The 19,302-nt window shown below is 34.6% G+C and overlaps 2 protein-coding genes across 2 annotated transcripts; one reads left to right on the forward strand and one right to left on the reverse strand.

The window, feature by feature from the left end:
* Positions 1 to 3,829: 3,829 nt before the first annotated feature.
* On the reverse strand, positions 3,830 to 7,910 carry LOC129320628 (protein LIKE COV 2). Its single transcript, XM_054966161.1, has 7 exons — positions 7,483 to 7,910; positions 6,625 to 6,677; positions 6,435 to 6,544; positions 5,537 to 5,704; positions 5,277 to 5,374; positions 4,502 to 4,628; positions 3,830 to 4,191 (listed from the first exon to the last, which is right to left on the reverse strand). The coding sequence occupies exons 1-7, from the start codon at positions 7,600 to 7,602 to the stop codon at positions 4,091 to 4,093; spliced, it is 777 nt and encodes a 258-aa protein (XP_054822136.1). The 5' UTR covers positions 7,603 to 7,910; the 3' UTR covers positions 3,830 to 4,090.
* A 9,472-nt stretch (positions 7,911 to 17,382) lies between these two features.
* On the forward strand, positions 17,383 to 19,140 carry LOC129319888 (ethylene-responsive transcription factor ERF110-like). Its single transcript, XM_054964984.1, has 2 exons — positions 17,383 to 18,040; positions 18,338 to 19,140. Exons 1-2 carry the CDS (start codon positions 17,707 to 17,709, stop codon positions 18,847 to 18,849), a joined length of 846 nt encoding a protein of 281 aa, XP_054820959.1. The 5' UTR covers positions 17,383 to 17,706; the 3' UTR covers positions 18,850 to 19,140.
* Positions 19,141 to 19,302: the final 162 nt, after the last annotated feature.

Consider the following 19,302-nt stretch of genomic DNA (forward strand, 5'->3'; position numbering starts at 1 on the left):
ATAAGACTTCACAAATAAGAAGCAATACTTTCATATATCAAATGAGAAACAACACTTTCATATATTTAAAGGTGAGGGAACAAAAGCAAGTAAATGTCACTGAATATTACTGTTCCTCACAAGGAAATCACACACACATGCACCCACGCTAACTGTGCAATGATGGTTTATAATAGCATCAGCTTGTCCTAGCATGAGAAAGATATATTAACAGATTAACCAACCAAGGAAGATAAATTCCGAACAAGTAAGATTCGTTCACAGATACTCCCAGATCATGTTCCTCTTCTTCAACCTTCTTTTAATCTTTCTTAACCTTAACTGCAGGAGCAGCATCAACTATTGCTTTACACTAACAATCAACTAAGAAAATAGACTGAGGTAAGGTCCAAAACGTGTCTAACTGAACAAAAATCATTGAAATAAAATTGAAAAGAGCAAGAGTACAGTTGTACACAAAAAGATTAGCGTAAATTTTGGGCTACACAAGTAAGGTTACCCTTACTAATTCTCCCCAATTTCCAGATATCAATGAAACTATCAAATTGTCAAATTATATAAATAGGATCCTAAGTTTTTATTATGTAAAATACTTCCATAAACCATCAAACATTCACAAATCAAAGGTTAAAATGTGTGCGGAAGGATGAGATTCCAAAAACAAATAAAAACATTTGCAAATGAAACAAGAACTCATTTGCTGCCAAAATGGCACCTGCGTTGCGACTTATCACTCTCATGCTGCAGTGTGTTGCCTCTATGCCATGCGCTGTGGCTCATTTGTACAAGTTTGATAGCAAATTTTGCTATCAAATGACAGCACCTGAAATGAACTTTCAACGCGTCTCATTTTTTCATTTGACGTCCGATTGAGGTGATCTAGGTGTTTATAGAGAGCTTTCTCATAACTCTAACTAATAGCACAATTTTTATAATCAACTCATTTTTCTATCAAAAGTTATACACCATTTTCAAAACTTACTCTTTTTTCACATTAACTCACAACTAAGATGTCCAAATACCAAAATATATACTAAAAGCCTCTTAGCACACTCAATAGACCATTTCAGCCTCATGCAATACACCAGTTTCAATCAAATACATATATTATACAAATTCACCACTCAATTCCTTGATCTATAAAAACAAGAAGGGGGAGATAATTTGCATAAAATCATTAATATTCATCCAAAATAACCTAAATGCACTTTACCATACTTGCATTAGTATTTCGACACTATATAAGTTTTACAATCACATATCACTAGCTTAGGGCATGAAATGCATAAACACTTTCAATTTTAATGTAACTAAAAATAATTGAATGAAATCCTAGTTGATAAATTAATAATATTTAATACACATAATTTAAAAATAAGAGGCCTATAAGTAGGATTTACTTAAAATTATATGCCTCCAATCATTTTTCCTGATCCTGATTCGATGAGCTAAGCCCTAAAATATTTAATAATGAGGGGTGAGTACAATCACTCAATAACCAAAATCAACATAGCCTATATAATTGCATATCAATTAATTAATGCAAATGACAGTAAACTCAATTTCATTTTACATAAAATCATATATAGCCTCAGCCACAAAAATAACAACCATGTGACTGGGCATGTAGCTTATATCAGTAGATATTACAATTATGTATATCTTGGGGTAGCAAAAATAACAATCATGTACCCCTAAAACACGTCAGGCTACAACAATAACAATTATGTGGTTATAACTAAATGCAAAATCACCAATCTTATACCTTCCTGATACTTTTGACTTAAAACCTGTGGTTATTAAATGGCTACATCTGCAACTCAGACTAACTAAGTCTTTCACTTGTGAAGAACTATTAGGTTAGGGTTAATGCACTCACTTGTGTACCACAATTTTTTCTAATACTAACAACTATGAAATGTCATACCCCTAATCTAACTTTCTCATAAACTAGTGGGGACTAGTTAAGTTCGAGTCCTTCGAAGAACAAGTAGGACAATCCTGAGTCAACCATGAGACAAAGGCTACTTCCCGATTCCAACGGTTGATGCCAAGGCAAGCTTTCAATTTTAACGATAAGCCATTAGTATCATGTGGATTTACCATTCTACTCCTCTCCCTAGATGAAACTCCTGTCAATGATCATGCTATGCACATATTGACACTCAATATGTCAATTTAACACAATCTATAACCTTATATCATATTCACATAACTTTTTTACTCCAACATACGTCACATGTTAAATATTACATATTCCTCATTTTCTAAATATCATGTTTTCAAAATCATCATCATTGGTCACATAAATAAACATGCATATCATTATTCTAACAACTTAACAAAATTTCACACATAATCATCACATTGCCAAAATCTGCATCAAAGAGTTTTCAAACACTAACAAGTTCTAAACTATTTGATTTAACAAATCATTATACAAACTAGATTTTTCACCGATTATCTCAAATGTTTAAAAGGTCAAAGGTTTACCCCTTAAGATACAACTTATAAAGCTTGTCCTGCAACCAAACACAAGGACATTTATCAATATCCCCTTTTTGGAGTAATTTTTAATATTATAATTCCACGTTCTCCCTTTTTCCAAAATCATAAACCCACTCTCATTCATACTCTTAATAAATTTCAATAACCCACATTGACATAAATTAGCCATTAAATCACTATTAATGGCTTCAACACATCCCAACAACCATATTTATTGTTATTATTGGATATTAATGGCTCTCAACAACCAACAACTCATAAAACCATAAATGTAGGGTTTAAGTATTATAAACAACCGTCATCATATTTATTTTAGCCAATGAGTTCAGACCCATAGCTCATAAAAACTAAAAATCATTATCTCAACTCAAACCGTAATTTCCAAACTAGAGAAAATGGAAGAGAAAGAGAAGAGAGAAGCATAATGAACTTATTGGGGGTTAGGAAGCTTCAAAATATCTTGAATGATCCCTAAATTCTTGCCCTACTAGAGCAAGTTTTATGTCTTTCATTTCCTCCTTTTCTCTCCTCTGATTTCAATTTGTTATGTGACTAGTATATCAACAAATTTGGTCATGTGCCATGGTGTATGCAACTCACGTCACAGTACATGACACAAGAGGCCCATTCTTTGTTGGTTGTCCCTCTATACTACGACGGATATTCCTCACATATTGGCATGTGACATGGAGGGCCTTTTTTTAATTCTTTCTCCCTTTTTGATGCTCAAATGATCTGTCTTCATTTAAGGTTAAAATCACAATTAAACACACTTTTTTTTACTTCCCTCGTCACACACCACATTAATAAACTACTTACCATTAAGCTTAAAAAGAGTACACAGCTGAAACTACAATAAAATGACATATATTAAATTATTGATTTTTTGACTAAAAATTAAATTATGAATGATATGAGAAGAAAAATAATGAAAAATCAACAAGGTATAGCGCTGATGGTCGATAATAGAAAATCAGGACGGTCTCGCATTTGAGTCCACGTCTAAATTAAAAAGAAAAAAGAAAAGAAAAGAAAAGAAAAATGCAAGACGCATGTTATAAATCAACCCATGCATGTTTAAACATTTTATAGGGCGTATCACTCGTCATAAACCAAAACTCGAGTAATAAATAATCTTATTTTTATTTCACTTCCATGGAGTTCCAAGAATATATTATCACTTTATAATATTATCACTTAAGAAAACTGTGGGATAAACGTGCTTATCATATGAGGGCAGCCTTTTTTCCCCGGAATTAGAAAACTAAAAAAGATTACAGTAGAAATTTTCTAACACTAAATCAGATAGAAGAACCCAAAATACTGGAGGACAAGTCTATTCTTGACAGGATTGAATCACACATTGACAGTCGGGAGATGAGCATAACTTCATGTTAATTAAAGGGAGCCTTTAATTAACATAGTCTGTTCATATGTCCAATGTCGAGAAGAGTAAAGAAAAAATGAGTCAATAGTATTACACCACAAAGATTCAAGGTCTTTCTCTCTCCCATTTGAACATAAACTGTAACATCGGACAAAACTCTGCTCATTTACAGCAACTATATGTCCTATAAGGACTTTATCCTAGTCTGTTCATGGGGATTCTGTCATTCACTCGACCAACCCTTTGCACTGGAGAGATCGTTTGTGGCATAGTCATTCCCCCCGAAACAATTATTTCTGCGTCAGCATCATCACAATTGTTAATGCACACGATTAAGATAGGGGGTAAGTGATGAATGTGCCGAGTAATGTGTTTGATTAAGAACTTCAGAAACATTATTTTCAAAGTGTGACTTTATAACATCACTTGAAAATACAATCATCCAAGATTTGTTTCCTTGGTAAGAAAATGACAATTTAAGATGATGTTCAAAAAATTAAAAAGGATCCCAAAATTTGCATTTGTAATTACCAACGATTCTTCGTTCAAGAATTAAGATCAAATGGGGTGGGAGGTCTTGCATATATCACGCCATATAAAACATACCTATGCCTTCTCGAATGGAAAGATTTGGTCTTATTATATCTTCGGAGTTAACCAGAAATATGTCGCCAATATACAGATGGTTTGTAGGGACAAAAACACTACATAGCTCTTCATCTTCATTATCTTTCTGAAAAGGAAGGAAAAAAAGATAAATCCGAGGAGTAAATATACAAAACAAAGCAGGTCAAATCACAACGGTTTCCAAGCAATTTCATCAACCTGTTCAAAACGATGACGGACTAGATGGACGCCAAAAACAAAGTGCAAAGAAATCCGTTTAGGCTATAAAGATCTAAAAGGGAACCCCATGTTTTGCTTTTTGAACAACAAAACAGCAATAGCAGCTAAAATGGGGTATTACTAACCCGAGAAAGAAAGCAAGCACAAGATATAACCAAATGTGTTTATATAATGTACTTGTATGTCTGTCTGTGATGGAAGACTGCACCCCCACAACCGCAAGCATGTTTTCCTTTTTCAGATGACAACCCTATATTACATAACTAGGTTCCCCTCTCTTCAAATGCCATCTTATTCAAAGATCATTCAACCACATGATCTAATGGTGAGGTGACCGCTCATTATACAAGGCGGATGTGCACGTGTGGACAACAAAAATCACACCCATGCTAAATATATGGCCGAAACAAAGCAATAAAACCAAAAGCTATGCAGGTTCGCTATTTTATGACCAAAGAGCAGGAACTCAAAATGTTCAATGTAAATGTGATGGGGCCTGGCATATAGTTTTAGAGAGTAAGAGAATTAGGAGTACCTGTAGGGTGACAGTTGATGTAATAAAGCCAAAAGCATACTCACCAACGCGTGGATGACGAATAATTGCTACCTCTTTAAATGCTGTCGTGTTTTGATCTGTAAAGAAGATAAAATATCATAACAAATGGTTGCAGGTTAGTCACCAATATTCAGTAATGGTCACTCTATCAACAATATAGACTAGTAGTAACTAGTAACAACTCAAAGGTGAGAGATACGGGTGTGAATTCCAACTGCGCTGGGCATGATTGAGCATACCTGGAGATATGGCAGCACTAATCTGCTTGGATGCTGAGTATATATGTCTGACAAAAGGCATTCGCTTAATGACCCATTCTCCAACCCAGATGACAGTTGCACCCATCCACGATGAAACAAAAACGCCAACAAGAAATACAAAAACTAAAGACGTAACAAAACCAAGTCCTGCACCACAATTTGAAAACCTTTGAATTATAACACAACATTCAGGAGTAAGGTCGAATAGCAATTCCTAGATCACCATTCGAACAGAAAAAAGAAGAGTATGAAAGAATGACAAGTTATTGCACAATACACAACAAGGTTTTTAACCAATCTCAAGTGTGAATAACAATATATTTTTTAATAGATGCATCCGTTGGTACGCTTCCTTGGAACCCAGCCACACCAATGACCAAAATCAATTTAGTAATAAACAACAAACAAAGAAATAGAACAGACCACGCCCAGAAGTAATTAATGATTAGTCAGTAAACTTAACCCTTCCCTTGACTCCATTACACAGCAAAAGTAACCTGCAAATAATTACATTGACCATTTCTTCTCAGTATAGTAACAAGGAACAGTCATCATTAAATCCAATTTTACAATTCAACCGTCATTACACATAGAAAGACAGGAACAAGAATTTACATTCATCAGCTTCTCATTCTGTCATTCAGAGAGAGTTTGATAATGTGTCTCAGATTTGAACTCAGCTCTAAGAATAAACAATAATGCCTTCCTGTCATGGTATGGATTCACAAGTTCGTGCATCATTCTAAATTGACTTGCTATGTTTTAAAAATATAGAACAAAAAAATTCCTCTCAATCATGCCAAAAAAAAAAAAATTCCAAAATGAGAATCACATTAATTAGAGCCATCGTTGATCAAAGGAAAAATAAATAACTCACCAAATATGTCAAGGCCAAGCCTGGAGTATAATGGGCTGAAGAAACCGTCAACAAACTGAATAAACCACCATGTTATGAAAAAGGTAACCGCAACAGGAAAAAGGACTACACTGCAAATTCAAAATTCAGAAGGATTATCAGGCCTATGAAGCTGATAGCATGAGTCATCCCAGTAAATTTACTCCGTTACCATCCAGTCATAAATTTCTTCGAGACCCAACTTTGGAGAACAAAGCAGCAGGCCTAAAGCAATAACATAGAAAGAGTTAGAGGTCAATAGCAAGACAACAATGATCAACAATTCATCTGCTTCTAGACACCGCGAATCCCACTCTAGCAGAAAAAGGGACAGGCTCTCAGAAGCTATTTTTTGACACTAAGAAAGACTTCATTTTCTCACCCCCTCAAACACGTTACAGAAACTTTGTCTTGCAAGTTTCCAACCAACAACGTCGGCCTACAGAATGCAAAGAGCATCTGATATATTTGCTTCTTATGAAATGCTTATCCACTCAGTCTACCAGAGTTACACTGACTAAAATGGGAATGCTGTTGGAGTAATAAAAAAAGGAAGAAGCAAAAAACATACAACTCAAGCTGTCAGTGTTCAATCATATAAAGCGTTAACCTTTGGACAGAAAATCACAACGTAATAATAACATGAGTTTTCATTAGACTGCCCTCGATGCTGCGGGTGGTTTGGACATTCTAGAAGAAGGCACCAGTACGCGTTTGAAGTTCAATGGGAACCCCCAATTTTCGTTATTACAATCTGCTGCTTATTGAAATAAAGAAAATGCGTATCCATGTTCGATTTTCGGTGCTACTGGTATGAACTCATCGAAGCCGCAACAAAATTATGGATTTGTATAATCTAGGCTGTGACCGCCGTGGTGTATTCCCGGAACTGTTATTCCGAAAAAAAACCACACCATTGGCTACTCGGATTTTCGACGCTCGAAGATACAGGCATGAACAAGTCTATAGGGAAATAAGGTGGGGCAAACAGAGAAAATTTGAAGAGGGCAGAGTGAGGAATTAAACAGACCTTGCGAGTAGATGAGTTGGGAGATGACGGGGGAGACTTGGCTGGATCTTCGGGATCCTCAATAGCCGCATTATCAGCTTGACTGAGAGGTACTGAAGTTGGATCTTTTTCTTCGGCCATCTCCGATTCTGCTCCACCTCCTCTTCAGTCGCGGACTACAATTTCCAGGAGAAGCGAGGCGACTTGATAGAATGATCAAACTTGTTAGGTTTATGATAGTGACACAACTGATTAGACTCTGAGCTTATTGGATTGGATTGCAAGCAAGACTCCCGTTCGCATCGCTAAGCAATATCGAAACTCACGTGGCAGGCCAAGGAATGAGATGATGAGATTCGCCCCCTCCAAAACGGTTCCTAAATTCCTTCAACCACACTGTAATCTTCGATAAAAGTTAACGAAGATAATTATTATTTATGCTGCCGCCTTGAGTTGCAGATCTGAGATGGTTGAAGGAGTCATGGAATAATACGATGCAGGTGATTTAGATTTTTTTTTTTTTTTTTGGTAAAAGGTGATTTCGATTATTTACTTGCCAGGATAGGAGATGCTCCCTTCTGCAAATAATTTTTTATTCAAAATGCAGATAGCTTTTGATAATTAAATTATTTTTTAATTTTATTTTTGAGGTAGTATCAAAATATTTATTGTATTTATAATATAATTTTAAATTAAAATTAAGGATAAAAATAAAAATATATCTATTTTTTATAATATTAATAAAAAAATTAAAAAAATAACAAAGTACTTTTTTGGCTATCTCTGGCATAGTTTTTTATTTAAAAAAAATGAGAGGGCAAGCCTTAAAATGTACTTTGATACACCTGTGTAATATGGGTTAAGGAGCAAAAATATTTTAAAATTTTTTTTAAAGGAACAATTAATATCCTTATCTTTTAGAAGGAGTAATGTTCTCTCGAAAGTTTAAAAAATGAAGTAATTTTACCTTATTTCAACATTTGACTAACATTTGATTGACGAAATGTTGAAAGCCAATCCCTACAAACCACGTGGCAATAACTATAACACAAACCCATCCTCCTTCTATCATACTCCGACAATCACCTAATATGCCAATCACAGGAGAAATCAAGTAAGACTTTGGTGGGGGTTAAAGAACCGATAATACTAATCAAAGCCTTGAGGATAGTCGATAAGTGGATGTTGGGGTTGAAGAAGAGGTTTTGGTAAGGTTGAAGGTGTTAAAGAACTAGAATACGTTCTTTCTCCAGCGTGTTCTTCAAACTCCGTGGCCAAGAAGAAGGTGAAAAAAATGGACATGTTCTTATTAAGATGGGCACCTATATGTGTTCAAGTCACAAAAAAAGCAATATTTTGAGCCCTTTGTTTAGACTTTGTGGCCAATAAGAAGGAAAAAATAAACATGGCGTGTACGCAGAATGAATCTACTCCCCTCACTTAATTGTTCCTGCCAAATAAAAAAATTTCTCATAGTCAATGAATTTATCTACCGTTCTAAAACCCCATTTAAAAATTATTGTTTATTGGAATTTGGTTTTTAGAATCCACCGCTCAAAAACCCCAGCTAATTTTCATTATGTGTCACACTCTCAATCTCACCCACAAAGCCTTCTCTCTTATTTATTTGTCTTCCTTGTGCTCCTTGTGGCCATGCTGATTGGCAAAATCATTTCCATGGAGCTAGCAAAACCCCTTACTAACATATACCATTACTATAGCAGGGGGAGGTTAAGAGAGTGTGGCAAGTGGGATAAACAAAATCAGCACTCAAAATGGTAAGCTTCATTGTGTTGGTGCGCTCTCCCTTTGACAAACCCGATGATGTTAGTAGTGGCAAGTTGCATTGGTGCTTGAGGTGGAATCAGATGGCTTTGATGGTCTAGTCATGGGAAACTTTAGATGCTTCAACAAATTAGGGAAAGTTCCAAACTTATTTGTCACGTGGTTTGTAAGGATTGGTTCTAGCACTTTGTCAGTCAAATATTGAAATACGGTAAAATTGTTGTACTTTTTAAACTTTCAAGAGCACATTGCTCTTTTTAAAAGATAAGGGTACTGGTAAAAACTTTTAAACTAATTTTGCCTTTTAACTTGTGTAATATACTAATAGACACATATATTTATAAATCAGGGAAAATCATTCTTGATGACCAAATTTGAAAATTAATTATTGTTATTATAAAGGACCTCAAATATGAGAAATTATTACGAAGGCCCAAGATTCTTCCTTGTAAAAAGAAGAATCATTATACTCTTTTACGTCGTTCTACTCTGCATATTGCTCTATCTACTTCTTACACGAGTCTCTTTGCCCTTTCTAAGTTTTTCGACATCCGTCCACACCTTGCTCTCTCCATTTACGATTTTGGCGACGTCCTCCTTCAGCCTTCCTCGCCTTCAGCCTTTAAGTGTGCCTCATTATCCTTATTGCTTTGTTTTTTTAATACGCATTTTAGACTTTTGTTGTGAATAATGGGTATACTGAGGCGGCTTGGGCTTTTAGATTATATTTTTTATATTGATGTTATTGCATGACATAGAATAATTAGAATCAAATTATTTAATTGCTCTGTTTTCTAATTGCATGCCTTTTGAAGTATGACTTATTTGTCTTTTAAAGTGCAGGAGCTTGCAGGTTGCATTTCCTTCATATATTTTTCTTTTTTGTGTTAGTTCCTTGCATCTTGGTTCGGTTATGTAAATTTGAAATCTGATGCGTATTGAGTGTTAAATAGCTGAAGTGTTGATTGCAAATATAGAGAGTTCAATTGTAAATAGTGCGCGCTTCTGTTGCTGTTTTTTTCAGTTGTAACCTGAGTTGATTATTGGACATGCTAGTGTTAAACAGTGGAAGTGTTGGTTGTAAATGTGACTGTTTCAGTAACAAATAATATATATAATTCTTTTTACTTTGTTCTGTAACATGAGTTGATTGTTATGCATGGAGTGTTAAGTGGATGGATATATTAGTTCATAATAATGCGAGCTACAATTGCTTTACGTAGTTTCAAATAAACAATGGCAAGTTTGATCACAGAATCATGACATTGGTTTTTGGGAGTGGGTTAGCTAATATTCAAGGCTATTCACGGGCAAGGTCAGATTAGGCTGACAATAAACTTGAAGCTTGACCCTAAAAATGGACAGGCTATGTTTGTTAGCTCAATGCTCAACTATGCTGGATTTTTAAGGCCAGGTGAGCAGGGTCAAGCTAATGAGCATGTTTAGGTTCAATCTCAATTTTTTTTTAAAGTTTGGTGTGTTAGGCCTTAAACCATTAGACTAAAATTATAAAAATGGATGGGAAATGGACCAAAACCTGTGATTGAAATGGACCAGATCTCCTGACCTTGAAAAAAATTAGGGAATTTAAATAAAAAAAGCAAAGAATAATCTTAAAAACATAACCAAAATCTAAACTTAGAAATACACAAAATTATAAATGTAATTTTTTACAAAGAAGAAGTTACATTAAATGAAATGGCATTCAAATTTAGATATCTAAAATACACATTTAATGCTGTTCCAAAAAAAAAAGTGCATCTAAGCCTAAAGAAGATTTAGTGTAGAATAATGCACGAGCATCCCAAAAAATTTCTTGATTCCAGTAATATTGTGACTATTAAAATAAACAATTTAAAAAGATCATCATACCCATCTGAAGCCGTGGGATCAAAAATCAAAAAGTTGAAGAAAAAATAGAATTCTCAGTAAATAAAGTATAAACCTCTGCCATTTCCTTTAACTACAAATTTTCCCACCCGTTTTTGTTTAATCCAAGCAAAGATTTAGTCACCCGTAATGATAATTTCCATTGCCTCTAAATTATTCAGGAGAAGTGGATTAAAAAAAATAAAAGAACATCTCTAATCTCTATTGACTAAAAAGGCAACTTCAAAGAAACGTAGCATTTAAGGAGACTATCAGATCTCGTAAGCACCTCGGCCATCATTACCTGGTCTTAAGTCTCAAATCTTTAAATCATTAAATATTTCTACCGACAAAGAAGCAGAACAGCACATTACACATACTTCTCTTCTCTCAATCAGGACGCACAGCACAAGCAAAAGAACAGTTAAGGGAAGAAGAATATAAGTATAAGGGAGAAGCCAAGAAACATGAGCGAGCAAGGCAAGGTGACACTGCAATTTGCAATACCTAGGAACTGATGAAGAAACAAAGATGGTGACACCCATAAACCAAAGATAGTGATGAATTGGAGTGGAGATGAAGACAAAAACGTTGACTAGCCGATGACGTCATTGAGCCCTTGTCATCTAAGATTTGGTGAAGGCAGACGACGTTTAGTGAGAAGATTATTAAAGCATTTCGATTGAGGTGGAGAGAAATTAGGGCACCGAATGAGGAGAGGGGTGAACAAATGGGTAAGGCAAAATGATAAATGAGTAAAAAAAATTAAGCTACGCAACCCCTAAAATGATAGCTCATATTTTATCTTCTATATTTTTATTGGTAAAATAGCAAATTTGGCCACAAACTTTTTTTCGAGGAGCATCTGATAGCCTAAATTATCTGATAGTATAAAATAAATTATGAACTTTTAAAAATGGAACATCCAGTAGCCCGTCGTTAATTTAAGCTAACGAATGTTATGTAGGGCCTACAATGACACATGGCACGACACGGGTGCGACACGTCAGCATGATAAAGGTGTAAATTTACCCACAAATTATTTTCTTAAGAGCGTTGGGTAGCCTTTACTAAAAAAAAATAGAGCATCCAATGCCTTCTCCTCAATTTTGACCAAACACCATTTATTTTCATACTTATGAGACCCATAAAGCATTAATCTCTCCAATCTTCTTGCCTTCGTTCTCAATATAAGCTTTAAAAGAAGAGGTTCAATGAATTTTTATTTGAAGACATTCATAAGGACGATGCCAATGAAGTAGAAGCTTGATTTTACTATGCATGAGAAAAGCTTGATTCTAGTTTAATTTAGTCATGAATTATTTCTTCTACTTTGTTAGCATCGTCTTCGTGAATATCTTCAAATAAAAACTCTTTGAACCTCTTCTTTTCAAGTTGAGATTGAGAATGAAGGTAAGAAGATAAAGAGATTAATGCTTTGTGGGCCTTATAAGTATGAAAATAAACGGTGTTTGGTCAAAATTGAGGGGAAGGTGTTGGGTGATTTATTTTTTTTATAGTAGAGGCTACTCAGCACTTCTCAAAAAATAATTCATGACTTAATTTGTACCTTTACCATGCTGACATGTCGCGCCCATGTCATGCCACATGTCATTGTGGATCCTACATAATGTCCATTAGCTAAAGTTAACAGCAGGCTACTAGATGCTCCTTTTTTAAAAGTTCGTAATTTATTTTGCATCATCTGATAGTTTAAGTTACCAGATACTCCTCGAAAAATGATTTGTGACCAAATTTATACCTTCACCTTTTTTTATTTTATTTACCTCAAGTGAGGCCAAGCACAATTGTCTAACAAGGTTCAACCTAGCCCCACCATGCCTAAATAATCTTCGAGCATGTTTTTCTTCAATCAGGCTGGATATTTTATGGTCGGCTAGGCCGGGCGTATCGAATTTTTGGGCACCCTGAATGTTAGCCATACTAATATTGAGAGCATTTTCATGTTGTTAGATGTGGGCATTTGACTATCCAGTGTTTAGGTATTGATATTTAAACTGTTTGAAACTATTTTCATGAATCACTGAGAAATTCACTTTCATCTTACGATCTTATTTTCCTCTTTCGTGAATCAGAATGAATTTACTTGTAACGATGACATCATTGCAATTAATTATAGGGGCATTGATTAGTTGGTTGATATGGAAAATCTGCATCCTCACCTGTTAAGTACTCTTACTGTTACTATAAATTTTATTGTAAATTAGCATGCTTTGACTATAAAGACTTGTAAATACAAACCTATAATCTCTAGTTATTTGAATAGTGCCTGTGAGTTTTCATTGTTTGGGTACTAAATACTTGTATGGGATTTTGTAAATTTGCATTATCTAGCTGGGTATGAGGATTTGCATTTCAATGTCATAAGTTTTGATGTGTTCTTATTATGACCATGCAAGGTCAAGTGGACATGATGAGGATTGAAGTTTTTATTGTGAAGTCCCTATTTCTGTTAAGAAGCAAGGCAGGAGGTCAAAAAAGAGCTAGTAGTCTTAAGAAATGCTCGGAAGTGGGTGGGGTGTCAGTTCTCTTGTCTATACTGAAGGTGCTAAATTGTGCGTGGACACGATTGGTAATGTTGAGATATTAAATAAAAACACTAAATGTCTTGCTTTCATTAACCAAGATTTTCACGTAAGGTGTGAATTGTGTGATATGAACCAGGTAACTAAATCTAATTGACAAGGATGATAAAAGCTCTCTGTATATTATTCATTCCATCATCATCACAACATTACATTTCCAAGCACTATGGAAGGAAATGACATAAAGGAGAGAGATTGACATAACCGATTGTATCGCGAAGAGATCCTTCGTGAATCTTTTAATCCCTTTTTATATCACTAGGAGATCCTCTATGTTAATAGCAAGAGAGAAAGAGTAGTCGGAGAGATCCTTCATAAATCTTTTGCGCCCTTTTCATACCATGGCAGCCTTCGAGACATCCTTTCCCACTTTCCTCATGTTTTTTGGTATGTATGAGTTGTGATATAATGGGCTAGACAGAGATGGCCCAGCATTTACATGGCTAGGCTCCGAAGATGAATGGGGGTCTTTTAATCATGACATCATGTCAATCGTACGAAGGACTACTCAACAAAATTCAATCTCAAACAATAATTAAAATATTATTGCAATATTAGACCATTGATTTGAAAATAATTTTTTGATAAAAAAATAATATAATACTCCTATTTTTTCTTCCTTTTTTAACTTATTAATTAGTAAATGATCTTATGTTAAATGTGATGAATACTTATTAATTAATAAGTGATTACTTGTTGAAATAGTTGTCCCTTCTCACAATCAAGTTATTTTAGATTATTGAACTTGCCAATTAGTAAATGATTTCTTGTTAAATGCGATTGAATACTTATTAATTAATGAGTAACTACCTGTTGAAGCTTAATTTACACTGATCTTCCCCACTAGCAACTTTTTTAATATTATTGAATTTGTTAATTAATGAATGATTTTTTGTTAAATGTAAATGGATACTTGTTAATTAACAAATGATTGCTTATTGAAATATGAACCATACTCATCCCCTCTCACAACGAATCTATTTTACATTTTTAAACTTATCAATTAAAAAATAATTTATTGTTAAATAAAAATGAGTATTTGTCAACTAATGAATAGCTATTTGCCAATTGAAAAAGGGCAATAGTATTATAGCCTTTTTTTAATTTAAGATCATTTTCAAATTAGCCACTCGGTTCTATGGTAATATTTTTGAATCATTTTATTCTTCTTGATTAATATTAAACACCCTAAACGGTTTTTGAATGATATTTTCCCTAAATCATATTTAGACATCACTAATTATTATTATTCTCTCCAGTTTTTTAAACATACCATCTTTTACAAAGAATTATTAGTCATTTAAAAAATAAATCATTAATTATTTTTTTATTTCATCTTTTTTTTTTTGTAATTTTCCATGTGAGTAAGATGTAACATATTGATTAAAAAAAAGATATTACATGTGAGAGTGAGAATTTTTTTAAAAAATGATGCGTTTAATAAAGATAAATTAAAAATTTATTTTTTTAAACCAATATCAATAATTTAGTGTAAATTTCTTTTTAATTGGAGGGAGTCCGTCCAGATTTTTATATATTTATCCAAAGTTCATCCCAAGAACGTTTGCTCGGTACTCGTTTAATTTGGTGCAAATTTTCAACACTCAAATTTGAAAATTCACAAGTGACAATTCTAGTATATATTTAACACTCATATTTCGAAAATTATGCTATGTTTTGAGTATTTAGCTCTCATGTCAGGTGTTTAACACTATTCTGAATATGAACCCAGGAGCATTTCGGGTCAAGAAGAAAAAGAAAAAGAAGAACTCAATCATAAGCTTTGTGCTCTTTTAAATTTAATTGGGTATAATAGATTATGAAAATAATTGATTAAGTGATAGATTTTAATAATAATTGATTATATTATAACATAATTTATTTGGATATCTATTTTCTAAAATTAATTGTAACAAAATTAAATATGTTTGAATAATTTATTCAGAATCAATTTTAATTGTGTAAATTACTATAAAGGATATTGCATTTTAAAATTAAATTATTAATAAATTTATATCTAATATTATTAAAGTTGTTATATTTTATTTAAGAAGTAAAATATATTATTGATTTTTTTATTAAATTTTGGGCTCTTTTTATAATTTTTTCTTGAATCTTTCTTTATAATTTTCTCTATCACTTTTTGATCGTTCGAATTGCCAGCTTTTGAGGAAAATCAATTTTAATAAAAAAAATTGATTAAATGAAAATCATGCGTTTGGGTATTTTTTTGGTTAATCGATTTTTTCACGTTTGGGTATTTTTTTGGTTAATCGATTTTTTGGTTAACTGAAAAAATCGATTATTTTGCTTAACCAAACCGGCACTTTATCCATTAAGGAGACCCATCTTTGACTGATATTAACGTTCCCATAGGATTGAAGATAGATCTGTCCAAAAACAGTGAAAACTGAAACCCCATAAGGCCACGTCAAACCATATCCTCGCATCACTATAGCCTACGCCATCCATGCCGTATCACTTGTCCTCAGAGTGCGGGCCACTTTGACTTCAACGTCCTTACTAATTATCTACGTGCCAAGTTGTACTCTCTTGTCGACGAAAAATAGCAAGACTTAATCACACGATCTTACACGTTTATCTCAGTAACTGGGCTGATATTACTACAAATAATATTGCTGTTTGAAATTTGACATCACGGATCATTTCATCTGACTTTAAAAGAAAAACAGCTTGACATGCTTTCGTATTCTTCTTCGAACTGGACAGAATGATGGTACCAGCACCACCGGTTTTGGATGATACATTAATAATTAATTAATGAAAGTTGGCAACGGCATCAAGTGGATCATTCCCCTACTTCCTCAAGGTGAAATAAAATAACCAGAAAAACCTGAGTTATATTTCTCATCTTTTTCAAGTGTTCGTGTGTGAATAATAAATGTCAGGTATATCAGAGATGCTAATTTTAATTGATAATAAAAGGATCCTGAGCTTTCTTATTACAGTTTACTTAGATGTAAAAAAATATAAAACTTTAGTAAAACAAGTATTCGAATATTATTGAAATGTAAAAAGTGTACAGACCTAAAATTAAAAACTAGAAAGGGCTAACGAATATAAAATTGTTAGTCTTTGATTAAGTGTTGACTTTTCTTTTTCTATTTACACTGTCAGAGTAACGGTAGCCTTTTTCTTAAAACGTAACATGTTTTGCTAAAGAATTAGGAATTTCGCGAAACTCAAGGCACGATCTTTATTTCATGCTCTCTATTTTGATAACTAGCCCATTTTATCAAGATACTTGGACATAAATTTTAACATTACTTAAGATATTGTCTTCATGCATCTAATATTTACAGTTGATGCAATTTCAGCATATTTATTTATTGTAGTTTTTATTGAGTTTCAAGGTCGGCCCTTTTTGTTTATATATATTGGGATTGTTTTAATTATTCAGCCAACTAATTCTGTAATCTATTTGAGTGATGTTTGATATTTAGTCCGACTACAAGTAGCAATATTATTATCGAATAATAATAGCATCAATTGTATTTAATCAATCTGACTGCGCCGGTGCAGCGCATGTAATATGAAAGCGACATTTTTTAAAAGATGAAGTTCACGTCGGCTCGTCTGGTTTCTCCTGCCCTCACATTTTCGGTACCAGCCGACTTGCTTACCAATTGCAATGTCAAGTTGGTTCTCTGCACACAGACGCCGCCTTCTGTCAGCATTCACATTGACGCACCCGCACTGTCGGTGTTGATCCATTCATTCGTTAGTATTAAAAGGCTCATGCTTTGCTTCCTAACCTTGTGTTGTTATCATCTGTTCATCTGGAAAGGGAAGGTGTGTGGTATAAAAAGTGCGCGCAAGCAAGATAGAGAAAAGAGATTCGTACTTTCCCCTCAAACCGATATATCTGTACTTTTATACACGCAAAAAATTGAGGAGTACATTGGCGTTTGAAGAATTTGCTTGCCAAAAAACAGAGGCTGAGTTTGTTGATAGATACATCTGTATGTCAAAGGTGGAGAATCTTAGAGACAAGGCCAAGGACGAAGATGAACACACAAGCAATTTCGTCACGTCTGTGCCGATGGTATTTCCAGATATCGATAGGGAGAGGGAGATGTCTGCTATGGTTTCAGCCCTGACCCACGTGGTGTCCGGAGAGGTGCCTTCTGATTATACGGTTTTTCATCAGTACTTAACGTACCCAGATACAGTCGAAGCTTCTGTGACCACATCTTCGTCGTCTTCATTTTACGGTGCTAGTTCTGCTGTAACGACGAGCATGGAAGATGGTACATTCTCGTGGGGTGGTTCATCCTCATCCCCTGCTGTTCCCACAAGTAAGCAATAAAACTGAATTCTTTATTATCTATCATACTCCTATTTCTTCTAATGTAATAAAGTTGAGATTATATATCTTGATGGGTCCCCGCATGCTTTGGACATTAAAAAAAACCTTTTGTTTAAGAGTATGTTGTGATATGGGCTAGGCTAAGCAGGACAAAACGAGTCAAAGACAGATGGATAATATAACATGAAAACAGGGGAAATTACTATCACTTTTGCCCAGAAATGAATAAAAAAGAAAAGGAAGTCATTTATGAAGGATGATTGATGTTGGGTTTTTGGGAACACAGATGGAGAAGGCAGGACCGGGAGGAGCGAGATGAGGGGAATGAGAAATGCAGTGTATGAATACAGGACAGAGAATGGAAGGGAGCAGGAGAGAAGAAAATACAGAGGAGTGAGGCAGAGGCCATGGGGGAAGTGGGCTGCAGAAATCAGAGATCCATTCAAAGCAGCGAGGGTGTGGTTAGGAACATTCGACACAGCAGAAGCAGCAGCCAGAGCATACGACGAAGCTGCCCTGCGTTTCAGAGGCAACAAGGCTAAGCTCAATTTCCCTGAAAATGTCACCCTTCGTCCCCCTCCCCCAGATCTTCACAACCTGCAGGCTTCTCACATGGTCTCTCATCTTCAACCATCACCCTTGCCACCGGCTGCGTCCTCCTCCTCCTCCTTTCACGCCTTTGCTTCCCCTGTTGCTACACTTCCTTCGCCTTATCCTGCACAGACTCCCATGACTGATTCTGCGCACGTCGTAGCTTCATCGTTCTCTTCTGCCAGTCACACCTCCTTTTTTCCTTGATGATCTCATTATTACTATTCGTTGTTCGCATTTTCTTTTTCTTTCTCATGTTATTTATTCCATCCTCTTATTTGAGGTTGGCATTGGTTTTACATAAACGACATTTTTGAAGTTGATGCTGCGATCCTGGGAATCACTGTTCAAGTTCAAGGGTACACTTGCCTAGAGAACATAATACATCTGTGTGTCATTGGAGAACCTTAAACCACCTAAACTAGGATATTTGCATGGTCTGTGGGTTTTGACTTTGGAACAGACCAATATAAAGGGATTGTTTATTCTCTGCGGGCGTGAGAATTCAACAAATGTATGTGCAGGGATAAATGTGTTTTTGGGTACAGACAAATGCGTACCATCTGTCTATGTTTGCTGCGTGAAACAATTCTACTCGAGTACTTACAAAAGCGGCATCTGGTTTGCAAACTACGTACCATGCCATAAGAATGAATATAC

This window comes from Prosopis cineraria, unplaced genomic scaffold (genome assembly GCF_029017545.1).
Source record: "Prosopis cineraria cultivar Desert tree isolate PC_DT_omini unplaced genomic scaffold, ASM2901754v1 PC9, whole genome shotgun sequence".
NCBI lineage: Eukaryota > Viridiplantae > Streptophyta > Magnoliopsida > Fabales > Fabaceae > Prosopis > Prosopis cineraria.

What these genes read in the sequence shown, in the direction of transcription:
- LOC129320628 (XM_054966161.1), bottom strand. Translation starts at nt 7,602, where the DNA reads ATGGCCGAAGAAAAAGATCCAACTTCAGTACCTCTCAGTCAAGCTGAT. An exon ending in GCTTGGCCTTGACATATTTG is followed by an intron (nt 5,705 to 6,434) that starts GTGAGTTATTTA and finishes ATTGTGGTGCAG; the next exon opens with GACTTGGTTTTGTTACGTCT. An exon ending in TAGTGCTGCCATATCTCCAG is followed by an intron (nt 5,375 to 5,536) that starts GTATGCTCAATC and finishes TCTTCTTTACAG; the next exon opens with ATCAAAACACGACAGCATTT.
- LOC129319888 (XM_054964984.1), top strand. Translation starts at nt 17,707, where the DNA reads ATGTCAAAGGTGGAGAATCTTAGAGACAAGGCCAAGGACGAAGATGAA. An exon ending in ATCCCCTGCTGTTCCCACAA is followed by an intron (nt 18,041 to 18,337) that starts GTAAGCAATAAA and finishes TTGGGAACACAG; the next exon opens with ATGGAGAAGGCAGGACCGGG.